At 41.7% G+C, this 23,740-nt stretch overlaps 1 protein-coding gene across 5 annotated transcripts in view; it reads left to right on the forward strand.

The window, feature by feature from the left end:
• Positions 1–23,740, forward strand: part of ADCY1 (adenylate cyclase 1) — a 350,409-nt gene that overhangs the window by 166,478 nt on the left and 160,191 nt on the right. For all 5 annotated transcript variants that reach the window (XM_061585729.1, XM_061585731.1, XM_061585733.1 and 2 more), the window contains exon 4: positions 4,943–5,054. In XM_061585729.1, the coding sequence (XP_061441713.1) occupies positions 4,943–5,054 (112 nt within the window). The remainder of the gene's footprint in view (positions 1–4,942; positions 5,055–23,740) is intronic.

Below are 23,740 nucleotides of genomic sequence, written 5' to 3' on the forward strand. Positions count from 1 at the left end.
CTCAGCGGCTTTTGATACTGTCGACCACAGTATCCTTCTGCTTCGCCTGGAGGGATTGGGAATTGGAGGCACTGTATTACAGTGGTTCCATTCCTTTCTCTCCGATAGGTACCAACAGGTAGCGTTGGGGGAGGAGGTATCAGACCCTTGGCCTCTCAATTGTGGTGTGCCACAGGGCTCTATCCTCTCTCCCATGCTATTTAACATCTATATGAAGCCGCTGGGGGCAATCATCAGGAGATTTGGGCTGCAGTGTCATCAATATGCGGATGACACTCAGCTCTATCTCTCGTTTAAATCTTCACCAGAGTTGGCTGTGGAGACCTTGTCCAAGTGCCTGGAATCCGTGAGTGGATGGATGGGAAGGAACAAGCTGAAGTTGAACCCTGATAAGACCGAGGTACTACTTGTGGGGGACAAGAGAAGGTTGGGCGACATTGACCTGAAGTTCAACGGGGTGAGTCTACCCCTAAAGGACCAGGTCTGCAGCCTTGGGGTTGTGCTTGATTCCAGGCTGTCCATGGAGGCTCAGATTTCGGCAGCGAGCCGGGCAGCCTGGTACCAACTACACCTCATACGAAGGCTGCAACCCTACCTTCCTGTTCACCAGCTCCCACTAGTGGTACACGCCCTGGTCACCTCTCGTTTGGACTACTGTAATGCGCTCTACGTGGGGATACCCTTGAAAACGGTCCGGAAATTACACCTGATACAAAATGCGGCGGCTCGACTACTTACGAATAGTCGCCGCCGAGATCACATCACACCAGTGTTGTTCGACCTACACTGGCTACCAGTTGTTTTCCGAGCCCAATTCAAGGTGTTGGTATTGACCTTTAAATCCCTACACAGTTCCGGCCCAGTTTATCTCACGGAGCGCCTTCAACGCCACCAATTATGCCGCCCGACAAGATCGGCCACACAGGGCCTTCTCTCAATCCCGCCAACTAAAACAGCCAGATTGGCGGGTACAAGAGAGAGGGCATTCTCAGTGGCGGCCCCCACTCTTTGGAACTCCCTCCCACAAGATCTCCGGCACGCCTCTTCTTTAAATGTGTTTCGGAAAGCCTTAAAGACCTGGCTCTTTCAGCAGGCCTTCGGGGTATCTGGGGAGGGTTAATTGTTATAACTGAAATGCCTCCTGCCCAGTTTTAATATTGTTGCTGCAGATATATTGTTTTATATTGTATTACTGTATTTTATCTATTGTATTTTAACAATTTTGTAAGTCGCCTAGAGTGGCCATTGGGCAGATAGGCGACGAAGAAATTAAATTTATTATTATTATTATTATTATCTTTTCGGCGCCAGGTCAAGACTCTCCTCTTCTCCCAGGCATTTTAGCATGTGTTTTAAATTGTTTAAAATTTTAAAATTTTGTTTTTAAAAGATGTGTTTTGAATTTGTATATTTGTTTTAATGTTTTTAGTTACTGTAAACCGCCCAGAGAGCTTTGGCTATAGGGTAGTATATAAGTACAATCAATCAATCAATCAAGTCTGTTCAATGTGTTATCATGCGATTCTTCTTGTTGCTTGCTATGGAATAGCACAGCTACTCTTGATTGCGCCACAAATTCCAAAAAGTCTGCTTTAAATTTGCTCCAAACCCCTGTGGCATGTAATGAATAATAGTTGCAGTCACAGCTGCAATAATAAAACAACTTAATGGCCAGGTAGCACATTGCTCAGAAATATTAGTTATCAATAAATAAGAGAAACTTTGGGTAATGGTTATTCCTTGTGTCTTAACAACATACTCCCATGCAGGTGTACACAAAATAACTTTCACTGTTCAGTGGTGCTTACTTTCAAATACAGCTGCATAGGATTACAGCCTTAATTTTATTTAATGCCTTGTGTCCTTTTCGTCTCAACTTTCCTGCAAAGACCTCAATGTGGCATACATGGTCCTGCACCTCCCCATTATATTCTCAGAATAACCCTATGAAGTAGTTTAGGCTGAGAAGGTTAAATGGAAATGGACTGCCTTCAAGTCGATTCCGACTTATGCCGACCCTACAAATAGGGTTTTCATGATAAGAGGTATTCAGAGGGGGTTTACCATTGCCTTCCTCTGAGGCCGAGAGGCAGTGACTGGCCCAGGGTCACCCAGTGGGCTTCATGGCTGAACGAGGATTTGAACCCAGGTCTCCTAGGTCCTAGCCCAACAGTCTTATCACTGCACTGGCTTTTGCAGAACCTGCACACTACACCACTTGTATAAATCACAATATAAATTATCCTACTATACTTTTCTTCCTTGCTCTTTTAAAACCTATTGAAATCAATGGTAATGTAAATTCTGTTGTGTGCTTTACATTACCTCCTAAAGGTCAAGAGAGAGAAATATACCCAGTACTCTTGCAATAATTTGATGGCATAGGTCAGCAGTGACACATGGGCGAGGGGCAGAATGGCAGTGGCACTGAGATGACAACGTTGAGGGTACTTTGGTGGAAAGCAGCAGCAGCCTGCAGGTGTGCGGTGCCACTAACCCTGAACTTGCAGGCACCATGCCCCATCCCCATTCAATGAGGGCACTGTGGGAGAGCACTGCAGAGTTTGGTATCTACCCTGTGTTTTACTAGAACCCCAAGAGCCACCAACTACAGCCAGGTGCAAAAGACATACGTCTAGTACGAAAGAACATGGTGTCTCTGAGAAGCCGCTGAGCACAGAGTTATCAGAACTGAGATGAGCTCACAGTCTTTCCACACATAGATCTATTCCTAGTTTCCACAAGCACTCTTAATTTCAGTTGTCCAGACTGGTGTGTGTCCTTTTGTTGCTGCTGTTAAACAACTGGAAGCCAGAAGCTCTGTCCAATTGACTACAAGTCTCCCAGGGATCTACCAATAGATTACAATCTACTTTTTGGCCACTCCTGCATTAAATCATTTGTATGGACACAGGCCTAACATAAAGGGTTGTTGAAGCATGGTTCAAAGGAGAGCTTGCAAGAATAAAACTACAATGGCCGAGGTAAGACTTCAAAACTGTGCCCAGAAACTGTGTACCCAGAAACTGAGAAGAAAACAATTGAGGATTTGCTCATCTCTGTTCAGCTCTCAAGTGCCTCAAGTGTCATGCATCAAAATTAGACACACTCGATGGTCAAACATGACAGTGGCTGCCTCCATTAGAAACTGCTACTAGAAGCAACTGCATCACATGGTTTTATGGTAACACAAACCTGACTTGTGGGGTTGTAATACTCTAGATCAGGATGGTTAGACTTCAGCTTTTTGGTATTTATTATTATTATTGCTAAAACCCAAAATCCACCGACCAGAGCAAGCCACAAAATATATACACCTAGAATTAAATAATTCTTAGCCCAGGCATTTGTTTTTAAGAATAACAGGCAATGAAAATGCAATATTTTAATAGCTATAATTATGGTATTTTCTTTTGAAAAGTTGGTGTTTGAATTTTAAAACTTAAGAATCTATAGGAAAAATGAGAAGAATAAAACTACATTTCCCTTTCTGCCAAAACTCTTTCTACTGAATGTAAGCCTTGACAGGAAACAGTTTCAGGAAGTATAACAGACCCAGCATGCCTTGCCTTGTTGCCAGTAAAAGGGAATTGCTCCAGTGGCGCATTTAATAAGTGTCACTGAAGCCATTTTCTTTTCCTAGCAGCAAATGTGTATATAACGGAGGTTATACACTCATTGAATGTTACATGTGAATAACTGTACGAATGTACAGCTCAACTGCTTGTGTACTCAGGTACATAGACTGCACACTCATTGTCTGTAATGTATGAACAGGGCCAATGTCAGGATTCATAAGAAGCCTGGCTCCTAAGTGAGTTCTTCCTCAAAATCTAAGCAGAGGAATGAGTAGGGTGGCCCCCAAATTATGGAATGATTTCCCAGATGAGGTGTGCCTAGTGCCATTTTTTTTTTTTAGCGCCAGGTCAAGACTTTCCTCTTCTCCCAGGCATTTTAGCATGTGTTTTTAAATTGCTTTTTTAAAAAATGTGTTTTTAAATTTGTATATTTGTTTTTAATGTTTTTAATTGTTGTAAACTGCCCAGAGAGCTTCAGCTATGGGGCGGTATACCAATGCAATAAATAAATAAATAATATCAGGACCTTCCAAGAGAGAGGTTGGAATAGATGCTAGCTGGCTGGCTTTGGAGCTCCACTGGAAGGGGCATAACTTCTGCCACAAAACGAATGCTTAGGCCTTTGTTTAGTGATGGTCCAGAAGCAGGCGCAAGAAGAAGAGAAAAGGAGAAATGCCAGCTAAGTTTTCTGAGCTCAGGCTTGGAAATGGAAATGGGGAGTTCACAAAATGAAATACAAGCTTTATAAGCCCCAAAATCCTTCTCTAGCTTGGATGATTATCCAAGGTGCAGAAGAATTTCCAACACCCTCCCCCTTCTTACTTTAAATTGGTAGTAGTAGGAGCATGCTGGAGAAAAGGTTTTTTTTCCTCCCCTCTAACTCTGGCTAATCAAGGGCCGGAGTGTGGGGGTACTATGGGAGATGTTCTCCCAAGAACTCCCACAGTTGCAAGAGCCCTCGAGAAAACTACAGTGCCCATGGTCCAAGCCCCCCCCCCCCCGATTGTCTCAGAAAACATACCTGTGATGTTCCGGACTTTTTCAGAAGATCTTGGATGATTTCTTAATTAATTCAAGGTGTGGAGAGTTTACTCATCTGTATTTCTAGAATTAAGGGAATTAACCTGGTGGCCTCCACATGTTTTGGACTACAGCTCAGGGATAATGAGGGCATCAGGTTGGGAAAGGCTGCTCTAAAGTATTGCCATTACTTTATTGCTCTGCTTCAGTGTAAATATTTAAGGACTACAAATTAAATAACATGAGTTGCATATGCGCTCATCCTTAAATTTCACCTATGATTGTTCTACAAAATATGTTAGGATAATTGCTGGTAATGCATCTCTATCTCCTTCTCTTTATAGCATATTGTTTGCGGACATTGTGGGATTCACCAGCTTGGCATCGCAATGTACTGCTCAAGAATTAGTGAAGCTTCTGAATGAACTCTTCGGGAAGTTTGATGAATTAGCTACTGTAAGCATGTATTTGTTTTCCTTTAAAATTTATTTTGAATTGATTTTTAAATGTTTGGGTATGTCTCAGAGGAAGAGATTATGTATTATTGAGACATGAAATAGACTGCTAATACTGTTCCCGCTATATGGTTCATGAATCATCACACCTTCCTGAAGTTTCTGTGACATCATTTATAGTATTGGGTTTAAGCTATTCATTAGAGTGGTAAAAAATAAGTGGTAAGAAAAATAAACCAGAGCTGGCATTTTAAGAATATTCATCACCAATTATTTCATCATCAGCAGTTTCAGATAGAGATGTTTATACAACACATTTACTATTAAAATATATTTTAAATTATGCATGAAAGTATGAATGTTGCATGCATTGTGTAAGCACTATATAACAAAGATGTTCCACATAGGAATGAGCAGATTTCTTCAGTTCTGCTCCATTATTATTCCATGGTTCTGTTATGCCCTGTCTTCTGTTTTGGTTATCATAGAATTATAGAATATTAGAGATTGAAGGGGCCTATAAGGCCATCAAGTCCAACCCCCTGTTCAATGCAGGAATCCAAATCAAGGCGTTCCCGACAGATGGCTGTCCAGCTGCCTCTTGAATGCCTCCAGTGTCGGAGAGCCCACTACCACTCTAGGTAATTAGTTCTATTGTCTCATGGCTCTAACAGTTAGGAAATTTTTCCTGATGTTCAGTCGAAATCTGGCTTCCTGCAACTTGAGCCCATTATTCTGTGTCCTGCACTCTGGGATGATTTAGAAGAGATCCTGGCCCTCCTCTGTGCGGCAACTTTTCATGTACTTGAAGAGTGCTATCATATCTCCCCTCAGTCTTCTCTTCTCCAGGCTAACCATGCCCAGTTCTTTCAGTCTCTCTTCATAGGGCTTGGTTTCCAGTCCCCTGATCATCCTTGTTCCTTCCTCTGAACCTGTTCCAGTTTGCATCCTTCTTGAAGTGCGGAGACCAGAACTGGATGCAGAACTCAAGATGAGGCCTAACCAGTGCTGAATAGAGGGGAACTAATACTTCACGCGATTTGGAAACTACTTCGGTTAATGCAGCCTAATATAGCATTTGCCTTTTTTGCATTCACATCACACTGTTGGCTCATATTCAGCTTGTGATCAACAACAATTCCAAGATCCTTCTCACATGTTGTATTGCTGAGCCAAGTATTCCCCATCTTATAACTGCATTTGGTTTCGTTCTTCTAAGTGTAGAACTTTGCATTTATCCCTGTTGAATTTCATTCTGTTGTTTTCAGCCCAATGCTCCAGCCTATCAAGGTCCCTTTGAATCTTGTTTCTGTCTTCCACTGTATTAGCTGTGCCCTGCAATTTGGTGTCATCTGCAAATTTGCATGCTCTGTACCTCCTCATCCAAGCCATTAATAAAAACGTTGAAGAGCATTGAGCCCAGGACCGAGCCCTGTTACTTCTGCCCAGTTTGAGAAGGAACCACTGATAAGCACTCTGAGTACGATTCTAGAGTCAGCTGTGGATCCACCTGATAGTTGTTCCATCCAGCCCACATTTAGCTAGCTTGCTAATGATGTAAGAGAAAATATTACTTAGGGATCTTTCTAGGTACTGCAAATAATGGCCATTTGACAAGATGTAAAGATGTAAGATGTAAAAAAATAGCAGCAGTTTATATCCCGAACAGTTGGTTTATGTGTTTGAAAAATTGTTTTGAGGCGTCTCAGCAATAATTCTGAATCTTCCCTCAAGCGGGGGGTGTTAGTCTGCCTGGTCAAGATTTCGTTAGGGCTGAAAGGAATATGGGTCAAGGTAGAAGCCACATTTCCACCACCCACAGGAACAGGATAGTGCCTTAAGGGAGCCTGGACAGAAGAATCAGAATGAAAAGGAACTCCAGATCTAGTATGACTAGGACTCAAAGTGGAAAGAACAGAGGAAGAATCTGACTTAGGGATTTCTGGATAGAGTTGAGGACGGTCATTAAACTGAGGTGCCAGTTTAATTGCAGGAGAAGAATGAGAAGTGGAGGTGACAGTAGATTGAATGGGGGAGGAGGTAGAAGGGAAGGCAGAGGATTAAAGGTTAGAAGAAGTAACAGATTGAGACTGAGGGTTTTGGGAAACTGGGGGAGCAGTTGGGCGATACCAGTCTTCATGATTGGGATCATATGGAGGAGCAGAAAAATTCCTTTTTCCAGATTCAATTTTGTGAGGATCCTTTTGTTTTATAGTCATCAGATGTTTAGGTTGAAATTTTGAACATTCTGATGATTTTAGACACGTGCCATTTTTACATTTGTTTTTCACTTCAGAATCATCCCAAACAAACCAATAATCAATTTGACCAGGATTGTTGTCCTCCAAGTAGAGGCGCAATTTGGTTAATGTTGCCTGGTCAAATGTGCCAAATTGGGGCCATGGTGTCTCTGTATTGTTCAGACATAGTGGCCAGAAATTCATGCAAAGATCAACAAAGTGCTTTTTAGACAGTATGTGAGTCAAATTTGGATATGCTTTCCAATCTCTTAGAATACATGCCAAGGGAGTGTCAGCTGGAGTGGACTGACCTGTACCCATTTTGGGAGCACCTTAATAAGAGGATTTATCTCCTATTGTTATGGAACACCTCAACAAGAGGATTTACTTCTGTTTGGAACACCTCAGGATTTAATTCACGTTAGAACACCTCAGGATTTATTTCCATCTTTGGAACACCTCAGGATTTATTTCCAAGTTTGGAACACCTCAGGATTTATTTCCAAGTTTTTATTAAACTGAAATATTGAATTCCATTGGCAATGTGTCCCAAGAAACTAAAATACTTTATTCTTGCCAAGTGGCCTGCAACTTTATTGGTCCCACCGGATCCCGAGGTGAAGAGAACCCTAAAAGGTGAACTCACCTGGGCGTGCTGGATTGTCTCCAATCCTCAGGAGCCGGATGGGAAAACCGACCTATCTCGTCCCATCTGGGGTGCCAGCTGATGTAAGAGAAAATATTCCTTAGGGATCTTTCTAGGTACTGCAAATAATGGCCATTTGACAAGATGTAAAGTAAAAAAATAGCAGCAGTTTATTGTAAAAGAACAGCAGCGTATTAGCTCAGAGCTAAAAAACCTCAGTCACATAGAAGAAAAAAAACTGACTTGAGTCCTGAACACAAGTTACCAGCAAGTTTTATATCACTTCTTTGTTACATGGTTTGCATTGCAGCTAAACACGTGACAAGGTGTACACGTAAGCAATTCTATGCATGAATATAATCTTTGCACCTTTCTTAACCACACTTGGCTGGAAAGAACAACATAAGCACTTTGCTCATGTCCTGTGTACTTTTGATAACCACAGGAACATTTCTAAGATGGAACAGATTAAAGCATACTCGTACAGGCCTTGCGGTTTCTAAAGAACAGGAAGCAGGTTATTTTGCTTATGCAGCTTCTAAGTATCACACTCTCTCTATATGATGTGCTTGCTTTTAGCATAATGGCTACCGTACCAGCCTTAGTACAAGATGGGGTAGGTATTCCTGATTTTTCCTGATCACTAATCAGAATATCATGGGGCACTTTGTCAAAAGCTTTGCTGAAGTTGAGATATATTATGTCCACAACATTCCCACAGTCTACAAGGGAGGTTACCCAATCAAAAAACAAGATAACATTAGTTTGGTAGGATTTGTTCTTCATAAATCCATGTTAGCTCCTAGTAATCACTGCATTGTTTTCAAGGTGCTTACAGATTCACTGCTTTATAATCTGCTCCAGAGTTTTTCCAGGGATTGATGTCAGGCTGACTGGTCTGTAGTTCCCCGGTTCCTCCTTTTTGCCTCCTCCAGTCAGCTGGCACTTCACCAGTCCTCCATGATTTCGCAAAGATAATAGACAGCAGTTCTGAGAGTTCTTCAGCCAGTTGCTTCAGTACTCTAGGATGCATTTTATTGGGTCCTGCAGATTAGAACTCGTTCAAAGTGATTAGGTATTCCTTGACCTTTCGTCTATCAGTCTCGAGCTCCAATCCTACCCCTTCTACTTCATGTTTCCTGGGAGGGTCATAGAACCTTTTTTGGGAGAAGACTGAGCCAAAGTAGGAATTGAGCACTTCTGCCTTTTCTTTGTCATCTTTTACCATTTTGCCATCCTCATTAAATAACTGTGCCACCATTTCTTTTCTCTGTCTTTTACTATGGACGTACCTGAAGAAAGCTTTCTTTGTGGCTTTTAGCATCTCTCACTAACCTCAGCTCATTCTCAGCTTTAGCCTTCCTGACACCATCCCTCTAATTCCATGGTACCTGCCTGCACTCTTCCTTTGTGGCCTGGCCTTCTTTCCACTTCCTGTATGTGTCCTTTTTTTGTTTTCAGGTCGTCTCTAACAACATAAGAACATAAGAAGAGCCTGCTGGATCAGGCCAGTGGCCCATCTAGTCCAGCATCCTGTTCTCACAGTGGCCAACCAGGTGCCTGGGGGAAGCCCGCAAGCAGGACCCGGGTGCAAGAACACTCTCCCCTCCTGAGGCTTCCGGCAACTGGTTTTCAGAAGCATGCTGCCTCTGACTAGGGTGGCAGAGCACAGCCATCATGGCTAGTAGCCATTGATAGCCCTGTCCTCCATGAATTTGTCTAATCTTCTTTTAAAGCCGTCCAAGCTGGTGGCCATTACTGCATCTTGTGGGAGCAAATTCCATAGTTTAACTATGCGCTGAGTAAAGAAGTACTTCCTTTTGTCTGTCCTGAATCTTCCAACATTCAGCTTCTTTGAATGTCCACGAGTTCTAGTATTATGAGAGAGGGAGAAGAACTTTTCTCTATCCACTTTCTCAATGCCATGCATAATTTTATACACTTCTATCATGTCTCCTCTGACCCGCCTTTTCTCTAAACTAAAAAGCCCCAAATGCTGCAACCTTTCCTCGTAAGGGAGTCGCTCCATCCCCTTGATCATTCTGGTTGCCCTCTTCTGAACCTTTTCCAACTCTATAATATCCTTTTTGAGATGAGGCGACCAGAACTGTACACAGTATTCCAAATGCGGCCGCACCATAGATTTATACAATGGCATTATGATATCGGCTGTTTTATTTTCAATACCTTTCCTAATTATCACTAGCATGGAATTTGCCTTTTTCACAGCTGCCGCACACTGGGTCGACATTTTCATTGTGCTGTCCACTACAACCCCGAGGTCTCTCTCCTGGTCGGTCACCGCCAGTTCAGACCCCATGAGCGTATATGTGAAATTAAGATTTTTTGCTCCAATATGCATAATTTTACACTTGTTTATATTGAATTGCATTTGCCATTTTTCTGCCCATTCACTCAGTTTGGAGAGGTCTTTTTGGAGCTCTTCGCAATCCCTTTTTGTTTTAACAACCCTGAACACTTTAGTGTCATCAGCAAACTTGGCCACTTCACTGCTCACTCCTAATTCTAGGTCATTAATGAACAAGTTGAAAAGTACAGGTCCCAATACCGATCCTTGAGGGACTCCACTTTCTACAGCCTTCCATTGGGAGAACTGTCCGTTTATTCCTACTCTCTGCTTTCTGCTTCTTAACCAATTCCTTATCCACAAGAGGACCACTCCTCTTATTCCATGACTGTTAAGCTTCCTCAGAAGTCTTTGGTGAGGTACCTTGTCAAACGCTTTTTGAAAGTCTAAGTACACTATGTCCACTGGATCACCTCTATCTATATGCTTGTTGACACTCTCAAAGAATTCTAATAGGTTACTGAGACAGGACTTTCCCTTGCAGAAGCCATGCTGGCTCTGCTTCAGCAAGGCTTGTTCTTCTGTGTGCTTAGTTAATCTAGCTTTAATAATACTTTCTACCAGTTTTGCAGGGACAGAAGTTAAGCTAACTGGCCTGTAATTTCCGGGATCCCCTCTGGATCCCTTTTTGAAGATTGGAGTTACATTTGCCACTTTCCAGTCCTCAGGCACAGAGGAGGACCCGAGGGACAAGTTACATATTTTAGTTAGCAGATCAGCAATTTCACCTTTGAGTTCTTTGAGAACTCTCAGGTGGATGCCATCCGGGCCCGGTGATTTGTCAGTTTTTATATTGTCCATTAAGCCTAGAACTTCCTCTCTCGTTACCACTATTTGTCTCAGTTCCTCAGAATCCCTTCCTGCAAATGTTAGTTCAGGTTCAGGGATCTGCCCTATATCTTCCACTGTGAAGACAGATGCAAAAATTCATTTAGCTTCTCTGCAATCTCCTTATCGTTCTTTAGTACTCCTTTGACTACCTTATCATCCAAGGGTCTGATCGCCTCCCTAGATGGTCTCCTGCTTTGAATGTACTTATAGAATTTTTTGTTGTTGGTTTTTATGTTCTTAGCAATGTGCTCCTCAAATTCTTTTTTAGCATCCCTTATTGTCTTCTTGCATTTCTTTTGCCAGAGTTTGTGTTCTTTTTTATTTTCTTCATTCGGACAAGACTTCCATTTTCTGAAGGAAGACTTTTTGCCTCTAAGAGCTTCCTTGACTTTGCTCGTTAACCATGCTGGCATCTTCTTGGCCCTGGCGGTACCTTTTCTGATCTGCGGTATGCACTCCAGTTGAGCTTCTAATATAGTGTTTTTAAACAACTTCCAAGCATTTTCGAGTGATGTGACCCTCTGGACTTTGTTTTTCAGCTTTCTTTTTACCAATCCCCTCATTTTTATGAAGTTTCCTCTTTTGAAGTCAAATGTGACCGTGTTGGATTTTCTTGGCAATTGGCCATATACATGTATGTTTAAATTAATAGCACTGTGGTCACTGCTCCTAATTGGTTCAACAACATTTACATCTTGCACCAGGTCCCAGTCCCCACTGAGGATTAAGTCCAGGGTTGCCGTCCCTCTGGTCGGTTCCATGACCAACTGGTCTAGGGAATAGTCATTTAGAATATCTAGAAACTTTGCTTCTTTGTCATGACTGGAACACATATGTGGCCAGCCTATGTCTGGGTAGTTGAAGTCACCCATTACTACCACATTTCCTAGTTTGGATGCTTCCTCAATTTCATATCTCATCTCAAGGTCTCCCTGAGCATTTTGATCAGGGGGACGATAGATCGTTCCCAGTATTAAGTCCCTCCTGGGGCATGGTATCACCACCCACAACGATTCTGTGGAGGAGTCTGCCTCTTTTGGGGTTTCAAGCTTGCTGGATTCAATGCCTTCTTTCATGTATAGAGCAACTCCGCCACCAATACGTCCTGCCCTGTCCTTCTGATATAGTTTATATCCAGGGATAACCGTATCCCACTGGTTTTCTCCATTCCACCAGGTCTCAGTTATGCTCACTATATCAATGCTCTCCTCTAAGACCAAGCACTCCAGTTCTCCCATCTTGGTTTGGAGGCTCCTAGCATTAGCGTACAGGCACTTGTAAACAGTGTCTCTCTTCAAGTGTCTTTGGCACTTGTGGTTTGGCCTCTGGTAATTTTGCTCTTCTGAATTTATATCCTGTGCCCCTGCTCTCACAATGCCTACTTCTAGGCCTACCCCTTTTAAAATTTCATCATTTCTTTGGTTTTTATCCCGGGGGGAGGTTTATTCCGAACCGGACCTTCCTCAGCTCCTGTCGGGTTTCCCCCCCTCAGTCAGTTTAAAAGCTGCTCTGCTACCTTTTTAATTTTAAGTGCCAGCAGTCTGGTTCCATTCTGGTTCAAGTGGAGCCCGTCCCTTTTGTACAGGCCCGGCTTGTCCCAAAATGTTCCCCAGTGCCTAACAAATCCAAACCCTTCCACCCAACACCATTGTCTCATCCACGCATTGAGACTGCAAAGCTGGGCCTGTCTGGCTGGTCCTGCGCGTGGAACCGGTAGCATTTCAGATTAAGCCACCTTGGAGGTCCTGGCTTTCAGCATCCTACCTAGCAACCTAAATTTTGCTTCCACGACCTCACGGCTGCATCTCTAAGCTTCTTCTGAAGCCACAATGGCTTCTTCTGCTGTTTTCCCCAGTTTTTCCTTTTTGGAATTGTTTGCTTATGTGCGTTTAGAATTTGCTTTTTCAGAAACTCTCACCCATCTAGGACTCCTTTTCTCATTAGGGTGGCTTGCCACGGAACGGTACTTAGAATTTTTCTGAGGTTATGGAAATCAGCTTTCCTGAAACCCAGAATGGCTACTCAGCTTTTGCCTCTGTTAAAATCAAGAATTAAAGAATGGTGTGGTCACTTTTCTCCAGAGTTCCCATAACTGCCACTTCATCCACCAAATCATCTCTATTGGTTAGAAGTCCAGGATAGCTGATCCTCTGGTTGCTTCCTCCACTTTCTGTAGGAGAAAGTTATCTCCAACACAAGTCAGGAATTTCTTCGAGTGTCTGTGTTCGGCAGAGTTTGTCTCCCAACAGATATTGGGATAATTGAAATCCCCCATTACTACTACATCACATCTCCTCGAAACATTGGCAATTTGCTTTTCAAAAGTTACATTCTCATCTTCTCCTTGATTGGGTGGTTGGTAGTAGACTCTAAGCACCACATTCCTTTTATGACTTGCCCCATTAATTTTAATCCAGATACTCTTGGTGGAGCTACCAAGCTCATCTTCCTGTACTTCTGTGCAAGTATATATATTTTTAACATATAGCACGACTCTACCTCCCTTTTTATTCCTTCTGTTCTTTTTGAACAAGTTATATCCTTCAATTGCTGTATTCCAGTCATGGGAGTCATCCCACCAAGTTTCAGTTATACCTGTCAAGTCGCAATTATCCTCCTGTATTAAGAATTCAAGTTCATCCTGCTTGTTTCCCATGCTCTGCGCATCAGTGTACAGACATGTGATTTATGGCTTGGCTTCCTTCCTGCATTTTTCTGAGGACTGTTACTGGACCCTATTAGAGCCGATCTCTCTGTTCCAGTTACTGTGCACAAGCCTTCATCAGTCGTTACCACCAAGTTTATGTCTCCCTCCCCCTTAAAGCCTATCTGATGTAGTTCTCCATGCTGTGGCCAAACACATTCTTCCCAGTCCTTGTGAGATGCAACCCATCACTTGCCAGCAGTCCATCTTCCAGGAACCATAGCCCATGGTCCCAGAATCCAAATCTCTCACGTTGGCACCACCTTCGTAGCCATTCATTCACATGGAGTATTTTTTTTTCCCTTTCTACTCCTCTTCTAAATACTGGAAGGATGGATGAAAAAAACTATCTGGGCCCCAAAGTCCTTGGTTTCCTTCCCAGAGCTTCAAAGACTGGTGTGATTTCTTCATAGCTCTGTTTGGCAGTGTCATTTGTTCCCACATGGATGAGGAGAAAGGGATACCTGTCAGTGGGCTTGATGAGTGATGGCAACCTTTCTGTCACATCTCTAATCCCTCCTCCTGGTAGCATACATGGTGAGTCCATGGATCTTCTCAGCATACTTGGGTTTCAATCCCACGCAGTAGGGAGTTTCCCACTACTAGTACTCTTCTCTTCTTGTTGTGGGGCGTGGTTTCATTGCCCCTGCTTGATTGAGCTTCAGCCTGTTGCTTGTTGTCACACAGGGTCTCCTGTAATTCTTCCACCACAGGCTGTCCTCCAGTCTCATCCTCGAGTGGTTGAAAGCAGTTCCATAGCTCCACTGGTGAAGGGTGTCTTCTAGCACTTCTGCTCCTGTCACTCTTTCCCATGCAGTTTCCTCCACTTTGTTGTTCCTCTCCAAAGCAGTCTCCTCTTCTGCTACCACATGCTATTGTTCTTGCACCTCCACTTCTCTTTGCTGCTGTTGTTCCAACGTTCTGTCTAAGAACTCTTCATCTTCTCTTATAGTCCTCAGTGTGGCCACCCGCCATTCCAGGCCTCTCACCTTTTCTTCCAGCAGTGCCACAAGCTTGCACTTGTTGCAGGTGTATGCCATGTTGTTCTCAGGCAAGAAAGCAAACATGGCACACGCCTTGCAGGTCACAACCACTGGAGAATCCTTCCCATTCATACTCTCTTCTACCATTTGTTTCTTTCTAACTACTTGTTTTGGAGTGGCCTGTGCTTTGTCCTGTCCTACTTCAGGGTAAATATGAGAGTCCCACTGGTATGAGGTGCACTGTACAAGAATAATTAGTATTTTTTAAAAAAGTTTTTTAGGGACCTCCCCCTTGACCTCCCCTGTTGAACTCCTTTGTCAAACTCCTGTTCGCTTGCTCCGTTCACTCGCTCTCTGAAAGCTGGCTTGCTTGTATCTCCTCCCCTGTGGTCCAGCTGAGACAGTTCCTTCTGCTCTGCTCAGTTAGGAATCAGGAAACGGAACATCTGGCAAAAAAAAGAGAAATAAAGAAATAAGTTTTTAATGTTGATAATGGACTTCACACATCCACACACTCAAATATTGCACATTTTCTCCTTTTGATTTTGATAATTTTTCTCTCCTGAAAGAGTTGATTATGATGATGATCATCATCATCATACAAATGACCCTGTTTCTCAAAGTTTCTTTCTGTGTGGGGGAGAGGGAGAGAGAAAGAATTAAGTTTGCCTGGAATAAACAAATTTGGTTTTCTGCTCCAGTGATTGACCAGATAAAGAATGCATAACCCCCAACAGGCCTTGGAGAACGTACATATCTTTACTGCATTTTTTACATTTTCTGGCCAATATGCACTTTCTCCAGTCATTATACATATCTTCTGAACAAGAGATATGTATAATGACTGGAGAAAGTGCATATTGGCCAGAAAATGTAGAAAAATGTACTCTTCCGGAGTACAATATGCACCTCCCACCCACCAGGCTGCTTCTGGCCCAATGCCTAATCTTACATGGCTCACAACATACCCTCCCATTGATCAGCTGAGCAGTGGGAAGGAGGTATAGTACTCCAGAAAAAGATTGCATTCTTTTTCTGCAGTCCAGCCCCCTTTTTACCAGTCAGCTGAGCAGCACAAGGAAGGCTGCCATGAGAGGAAATTTATCAAACTCTTCTATCCCTCCCACAATTCTGATGGAATTTGCCTCCTATGGTGCTATTAAGATAAGGGTGGGGGGAAGCTTAGTAGCAGCATAGTCAATCAGGGAAATCACAGGGGAGGATTTAACCAGCTGTGAAAGAGTTACCTAGCAGGAAAAAAAGTGTGAAGTACCTCTGATCCTTCCCACTACTGAGAGATTACCTCAAGAGAATCCAGCTCTTGATGGAAAAGTTTGCCCACTCCTGCTTTCATCGCTGTAATCTTTTCAAGGCTTTAGGACTGGATGTTGGCAGGTCAGAAACACAGTATGTATGTGTAGTCCAAACATCATGATTTAACAGAGAAGCAAGTTCATGGCTGCCTCTGGAGCCAACCTACTTATGCCAGCCATTTCAGAAGGGGGGGAGTCAAATCTCTGTGCCAGCCTAGAGTCCAAATCAGATTTGATCCCATCATGTGATGCCAGTGGGGCTGGCTACAGATGCTGTGGTAGTTCTGCTGCTCCATTAAGCCCTGATGCTCTCTAGCTAGGGTTTGGATTGCAGTGTTAAGAAATGACACAGGTCATATTCATAGTCTCTAAAGAGCTATCGGAGAATTTGAATTTATATTCCGGTCTATATGAGAACATTTCTAACATCCTACAAACTTCCATTGCAAAACAGATAATTAAAAATGAACAGAACATTATAGATTTATTGTTTACATCCAGTTATGAAAAATGGTAACATACACAATAAAAGGTACTCCACTCTCTCTCTCTCTCTCTCTCTCTCTCTCTCTCTCTCTCTCTCTCTCTCTCTCTCTCTCTCTCTCCCAGCCCTTTTTTCCCTGCTGCTGGGCAATCCTTTCACAACTGGTTAAATCTTCCCTCTCCTGCATTTCCCTTGATACACATTTCCCAAAGTCTGTTGGGGATTATGCATAATGGCTGGTGAATTTACAAAATTCAACCAAGATAGGGTATTGGAAGCAGATCCACACACCTTTTCTGGAAATACTGTGAAAAATACTCTAGAATTGCAGGTGGCTCAGAGCAACCTGCTCTGCCTCACCTATACCAGCTGCTGCAGCTTTTAATGGGTGATTTCAGGGAAATGGTTAATACAGAGTTTGTTGCAATACGTACACAAACCATCCTATTTCTCCTCTTAGTTCATAAAAGTAAATGCAAAGTGATTAATTAAAGAAAAATATATTTATTATAGGAGTCACCTTTGTTTGCTTGCTCTCACTCATTCAAAAGGTCACAAATACTAAACAACAATGAAGAAGTTCCTCAAAGTAATAAACATTCCCTGTTGCTTTTCTGGCTGCCGATGATAAGATCTAGCCTTCAGAGCTGTGCATGCTCAGAATCAGTGTATGATTCTGATATGGGCTAAGGCCTACCACATAGGGTTGTTCTTGAAGCAAACCTGACTCCTCCCCAATTTGCTATTGTGGTTGTGCTAGATAGGCCTCATAACAACATTCTGCTAGGGCTGGAAAGAAGAGAATCCTTGGAGGAACTGTGACAGCCCTTTTTCACACCCTAAATGTGTACAACCATGTTCACTTCACTAGTTCTGTTCTTCCCTCACTGGAATTGGCTGTCCCACCTCACCTGTCTTTTGTAACCATTTTAAGTTACTGGCAGCCCAAGAGCTGACTGCCCTAAAATGAGTGAGGTGTGTCTCTATGTGTGACTTGTACCAGATTGGTTCTAGGAATAATATACCTTGTATTCCCACAGCATTCAAGAGATCCAGGCAGTAATGGACAAAGAGGAAAAATTGTTTTAAATCAAGGACTTATTTAGGACAAGCTGGTATAGCTGACACATAAGCATGACAGTTACATGGTTACAGTTCTTCACTCTTCCTTCAACTCTACTTCTCAATGCTTCTACATTAACCTACTCTCAACCAGCGCCCAACTAACTGCCTCCCTCTCTTCTAAACCCCACAACGCATCTCCCCTTAACTGAGTCCTCCCCATCTAACTAACTTCATGACAACTCCATTCTCAACTCCCCAGCTTACCTGCCAAAACAGTCTTTTTACAGCCTCCCCCTTCTCAAAATTCCAATTTCAGGATTGGCCAATCATAGAGAAGGACAGAACCTAGCTCTGTCTGTCACAGGGACCTCTTTGGACTAGCTGTAATTTTGGATTGGAATTGGCAGAGTGGTACAGAGAGCTGACTGGCCAAAGAAGAGTAGATAGAAATGTCTGAAGAGCTGCTCTGAGTTCAAATAGAAATATAAAATGTTTGAGACAGGAAAAAGTATGTGGCTTTGAGATTTGGGGGGCAGGGAGAGATTTTTTAAAATTGCTTCACATTCTCATTGGGAGGGCTCTGCCCCAGTAATCCTCGTGAACCAGCCTCCACTAGGAATTGGAATATTTCTGTGTAAGGAGCATTCAAATGTGACTCCCTCACACACGCACATACATTTTGCAGTGCTATCATTTAAAGAGGACTGCACTGCATCAATTTTCTGAACATACAGGTTGACTATAAAGCCCTCAGTCTTCACAGCAAAAGGGTGCGTGCATATACAGGAATACCCTGATTTATGTACCTTCGTTTAACGGACCCTCGCGATAATGGACATGCCCCATACTCCACCATACCCCGCTTAACTTAGCATGCTTTGCAATTACGGACACTTAATGGCATGACGCCACTGCCATCTAGTGGCGATTGCTGTGCAGTACATGCATAGATAATTGCTTCACTTTAAGTACATTTTCACTTTACATACATGCTCCGGTCCCATTGTGTATGTTAATGCAGGGTATTCCTGTATTCACATTAATAGCAAAAAAGAGTTATAAATATGGTGTAACAATCTCCTACACTCTCAAGCTCTGTTACAAAATTAATTTTGCATACTGCTTCTGTGTACTTTTTGAAACCAACAAGATGGTCTCTTTCCTGATCTTGCACAGGATCAAGGGTTCTTATGTTCTCCCCTTTGCCTATTTGGGTATTCAGAGTCCTTATATGTCAGATGTTGTGCATATCTAAGCTTGCATGGTTTCCAACAGCAGTCATTGAAATAGGCAGGCCAATAGTTGGAGATCCCACCAAAGAATTCTTGGGGCTTGGGAGATATCAGGAAAATAAATGAGAGTTCAACACCAGAGTATTTTTGTAACATGTATTTCTCAAACACTTTTAACACTTCTTAAACACCTTAACACTTAATGTTTTCCATGAATGCATATAGTTGACCTTAGCCGATGAGTCAGAGTCAAATAAGTTACATTACAATATATCTAAAGAAAACCATTACAATAGTTATTGTATAGAAATAGAAAAGGACAACAAAATGGGAAGAACAAGAGCCCTATTCCAAAAGATTAGAGAAATGAAAGGGAAATTTAAACCACGAGTAGGGATGTTGAATAATCAACAGGGGAACACACTGACTGACCGAGATGAAATAAAAGGAAGATGGAAGCAATACACTGAAGAACTCTATAAAAGAGATGACAAGATGACAGATTCATTCACGGAGGAACCGTATGATGAAGAACCAGAAATTTTAGAATGTGAGGTGAAAGCTGTTCTTAAAATTCTTGGAAGAAACAAATCACCAGGAACCAATAGAGTTGCTACAAGCGACTGAGACTGAATCTGTCCAAATTTTGACAAAAATCTGTCAAGAAATATGGAAAACTAAACAATGGCCCACAGACTAGAAGCGTTCAATATATATCCCAATTCCAAAGAAAGGAGATCCCAGAGAATGCAGTAATTACCGAACTATTGCCTTAATATTCCATGCAAGTAAAGTAATGCTCAAGATTCTACAACAAAGGCTCTTACCATATATGGAGCGAGAAATGCCAGACGTCCAAGCTGGATTTAGAAAGGGAAGAGGCACCAGAGATCATATCGCAAACATACGTTGGATAATGGAACGGAGCAAGGAATTTCACGGTATTCTTTTTTTTATCATTAATTTTTATTCAAAGTTTCAAAAAACAAAAACAGAAAAAACAAATTAATAACTAATACAATAAAATAAAATGTTGACTTCCGATTTGTCGCAGATCAGTTATAGGTCTATAATATATAACAAACCTGTCTCTTAATATATTACAAAATCACTTTCCTCCAGTAGTTATCTTAATTAATCATCAAATCTCATTAACATCACTTTATTCTTTCCGCAAAAAGTCAAAGAGAGGTTTCCACTCCTTGAGAAATATATCCATCGATTTTTCTCCAAATAAACATGTCAATTAATCCATCTCATCAAGTCTGCTAGGTCCAGTAATTTCAATAGCCATTCTTCCATTATCAGTGTTAATTCCATCTTCCATCCTTGCACCCATAATAATCTTGCTGTCATAGTCATAGTCATATAATAAGAGTCTGAAGGGAATTTCCTTCCTCACAAATATTTCCTTGCCATCAATTCTGAATGTGTTACTGAAATGTTGTTGTAAAGTCATATCTCTGTTCCTCTTTTTTACGAAATGCACTAGCACATCTCTTGAGAATTTTTCCATTGTCACATATCTGTAATTAATTCTATAAATTTTCTCTATTTCAAGCTCCATCACATTATTCCAGTCCAGAATTTTTTTCAAAACATTGATAGCTTTATCTCTGATATCTTCATCAATTTCTTCAGGGACAACGCTGAATTCCAAACAGTAATCTTTATCTCTAGGGTCCATAAACTCCAAATCTTTTTCCAGTTCCACATTTGATATATCTGTTCCAATCTCCAGGACTTGCATCTTCCCTTTAATTTTTCTTTCTTCTTCTATTGCTTGTCTAGTTATATCTTTGATCTCATCAACCTCCTCTCTCATAAAATCCCCTATTTCTTTCAACTCTTCATTTTGCCAAGTTCAATTTTCATCTCTTGTTTGCCATGTCTCAGTTCTTGTTTCATTATCTCAATCTCATCCATTATTTTCTGAAACATATTTACATCCAGGGTCTCAGCCACTTTCTTAATTGTCATTCTTAAAACCAAGAAGAAAAAAAACCCCTTCAATTTCCAATATAGCACTATTCCCAAGCAAAGAGCAATTTATTTCTTTTTCCAGCAACAAAGGAGTTAATATTCCAAACCTGATGACATCATAATGTAGACAGCACAAACTGCCTTATCTCTTATGTGTCCAAGAATGCAAAACAAATTTAGTTCACAGCATCCAAATAATTAGTGGCATATAGAACAAGCAGATTCATCAAAATGAAGTAGACCAGAAAAAATAGTCCCAGACATATAATACTCAAAAGTTCATATAAATCAAAAATTTTCTCCTCAGATTAGATGCCCCTCATCCATTTGTATCTTTATAATTCTCAATTCCAGGCCAGCTTTTTGCAATAAAAACAAAGATAAGCTATTTCGATTTCCGTCCGCCTTAATTCCGTGTATAAAAGAGAAAAGTTATAACTCCCCCAGGGATTCTTTACTGCTGATTCTTTTTACAAATCTCTTTTACTGTAACAATTTAAGCCAAATGGTAAGGATAGACAGAAGAATGCTTACCTGTTAAAATCTGTTTTTCTTTGAAGAAAAGAAAAACGTCTCGCTTAATCAGTTTGAGCTTGCTTGAAATTCCCTGGCTCCGTCCGACGTTGCTGGCTGGTCCTTCGTTCATAGGCGATCCTAATGAATTCAAGTCCCCCAACAAACACAACGAAGCTTGTGGATGATCTCTTCGTTTCTCCTTTGCCTGGGAGAAAGTTTTTACCAGTCAAAAAAACCTTTTGACTGGTTTAAAAACTGAAAAAGCTTCCTCTGAGACGAGAGCTCGTCTCAGAGGCAGGCACAAGCGAAGCAATCCTTCCCGGAAGTCTAGGAATTTCAGAAGAAAATCACCCTGTGCTTTATAGACTACAGCAAAGCCTTTGACTTGTGTAGATGATGAAAAACTATGGGATGCTTTAAAAGAAATGGGGGTGCCACAGCATCTGATTGTCCTGATGCGCAACCTATACTCTGCACAAGAGGCTACTGTAAGGACAGAATATGGAGAAACTGATTGGTTCCCAATCAGAAAGGTTGTGAGACAGGGTTGTATTTTATCACCCTATTTGTTTAATCTGTACTCAGAACATATCATACGGAAAGCGGGATTAGACCTAGATGAAGGAGGTGTGAAAATTGGAGGGAGAAACATCAATAATTTAAGATATGCAGACGATACCATACTCTTATCAGAAACCAGTAATGATTTGAAACGAATGCTGATGAAAGTTAAACAGGAAAGCACAAAAGCAATACTACAGCTGAACATCAAGAAGACTAAAGTAATGACAACAGAGATTTATGTAACTTTACAGTTGACAATGAGGACATTGAACTTGTCAAGGATTATCAATACCTCGGCACAGTCATTAACCAAAATGGAGACAATAGTCAAGAAATCAGAAGAAGGCTAGGACTGGGGAGGGCAGCTGTGAGAGAAGTAGAAAAGGTCCTAAAATGCAAAGATGTATCACTGAACATCAAAGTCAGGATCATTCAGACCATGGTATTCCCGATCTCTATGTATGCATGTGAAAGTTGGACAGTGAGAAAGGCGGATAAGAGAAAAATAAACTCATTTGAAATGTGGTGTTGGAGGAGAGCTTTGCACATACCATGGACTGCGAAAAAGACAAATAATTGGGTGTTAGAACAAATTAAACCAGAACTGTCACTAGAAGCTAAAATGATGAAACTGAGGTTATCATACTTTGGACACATCATGAGAAGACATGATTCACTAGAAAAGACCATAATGCTGGGAAAAACAGCAGGGAGTAGAAAAAGAGGAAGGCCAAACAAGAGATGGATTGATCCCGTAAAGGAAGCCACAGACCTGAACTTACAAGATCTGAGCAGGGTGGTTCATGACAGATGCTCTTGGAGGTCACTGATTCATAGGGTTGCCATAAGTCGTAATCAACTTGAAGGCACATAACAACAACAATCTTCCAGTTGTAATCTAGAGAGTAACTGAACATTATCTCGCCCTCAGAATGTTGGCGGCAGCAGTAGTGTCTTTGACCAGGCTTAGACCAGCTCTCTTGCTGTGGTATTCTCTGCTAATTTATAGTTTGCTGTTATCTGACAGGTGGCTGCAAAGAGGTCATGACTCAGACTGTGGTAGTCCAGATGCACTGTGAAGTCCAGAAGCACGTCAGTGGCCTTGCAGGTGTCCCAGAAAAGACATTTCATTCCTTCAGTGATGTACTCTGCTTATCAGTTCCAGCTATCCTTATGTTTGATTACTTCTGACTAGGCAGATTGCCTTGAACATTGGCTGCTGTACAGATCCCATTTCCTGAATTTCCATATAAGGCTGTTCCTTCCAGACAGTATGTAACAGCGTTCTAATGATTATACATGATACATAATAGTACTGATACATTGAAACTAATAGCATTGTTCTTGCTAATGAGGGCCCTTGAGGGTTAGAAATACCATAAAAATATTGGAAAATAATATGGGAAGTCCATGACATTTCCTTATCCATTGGTTTCAGCACCAGGGGCAATTTTTGGCTGCAATGCAAGTGGACACACCGACTCCACCATATTGAGTCCATGTACATGCAGAGGGTTAATGTGCATATGAGAGCCCTTGTGTGTAGTTCAGCAAGCCCTGGAGTTTTGAACTCATTCAAAGTGATTAAACATTCCTTGTCCATTTGTCTATCAGTCTCAAGCTACAATCCTGCCCCTTCAACTTCACATTTGCCAAGAGGGCCTTCGACCTCTTTTGGGAGAAGACTGAGCCAAAGCAGAAATTGAGCACTTCTGTCTTTTCTTTGTCATCTGTTATCATTTTGCCCTCCTCACTGAG

This window comes from Rhineura floridana, chromosome 10 (genome assembly GCF_030035675.1).
Source record: "Rhineura floridana isolate rRhiFlo1 chromosome 10, rRhiFlo1.hap2, whole genome shotgun sequence".
NCBI lineage: Eukaryota > Metazoa > Chordata > Lepidosauria > Squamata > Rhineuridae > Rhineura > Rhineura floridana.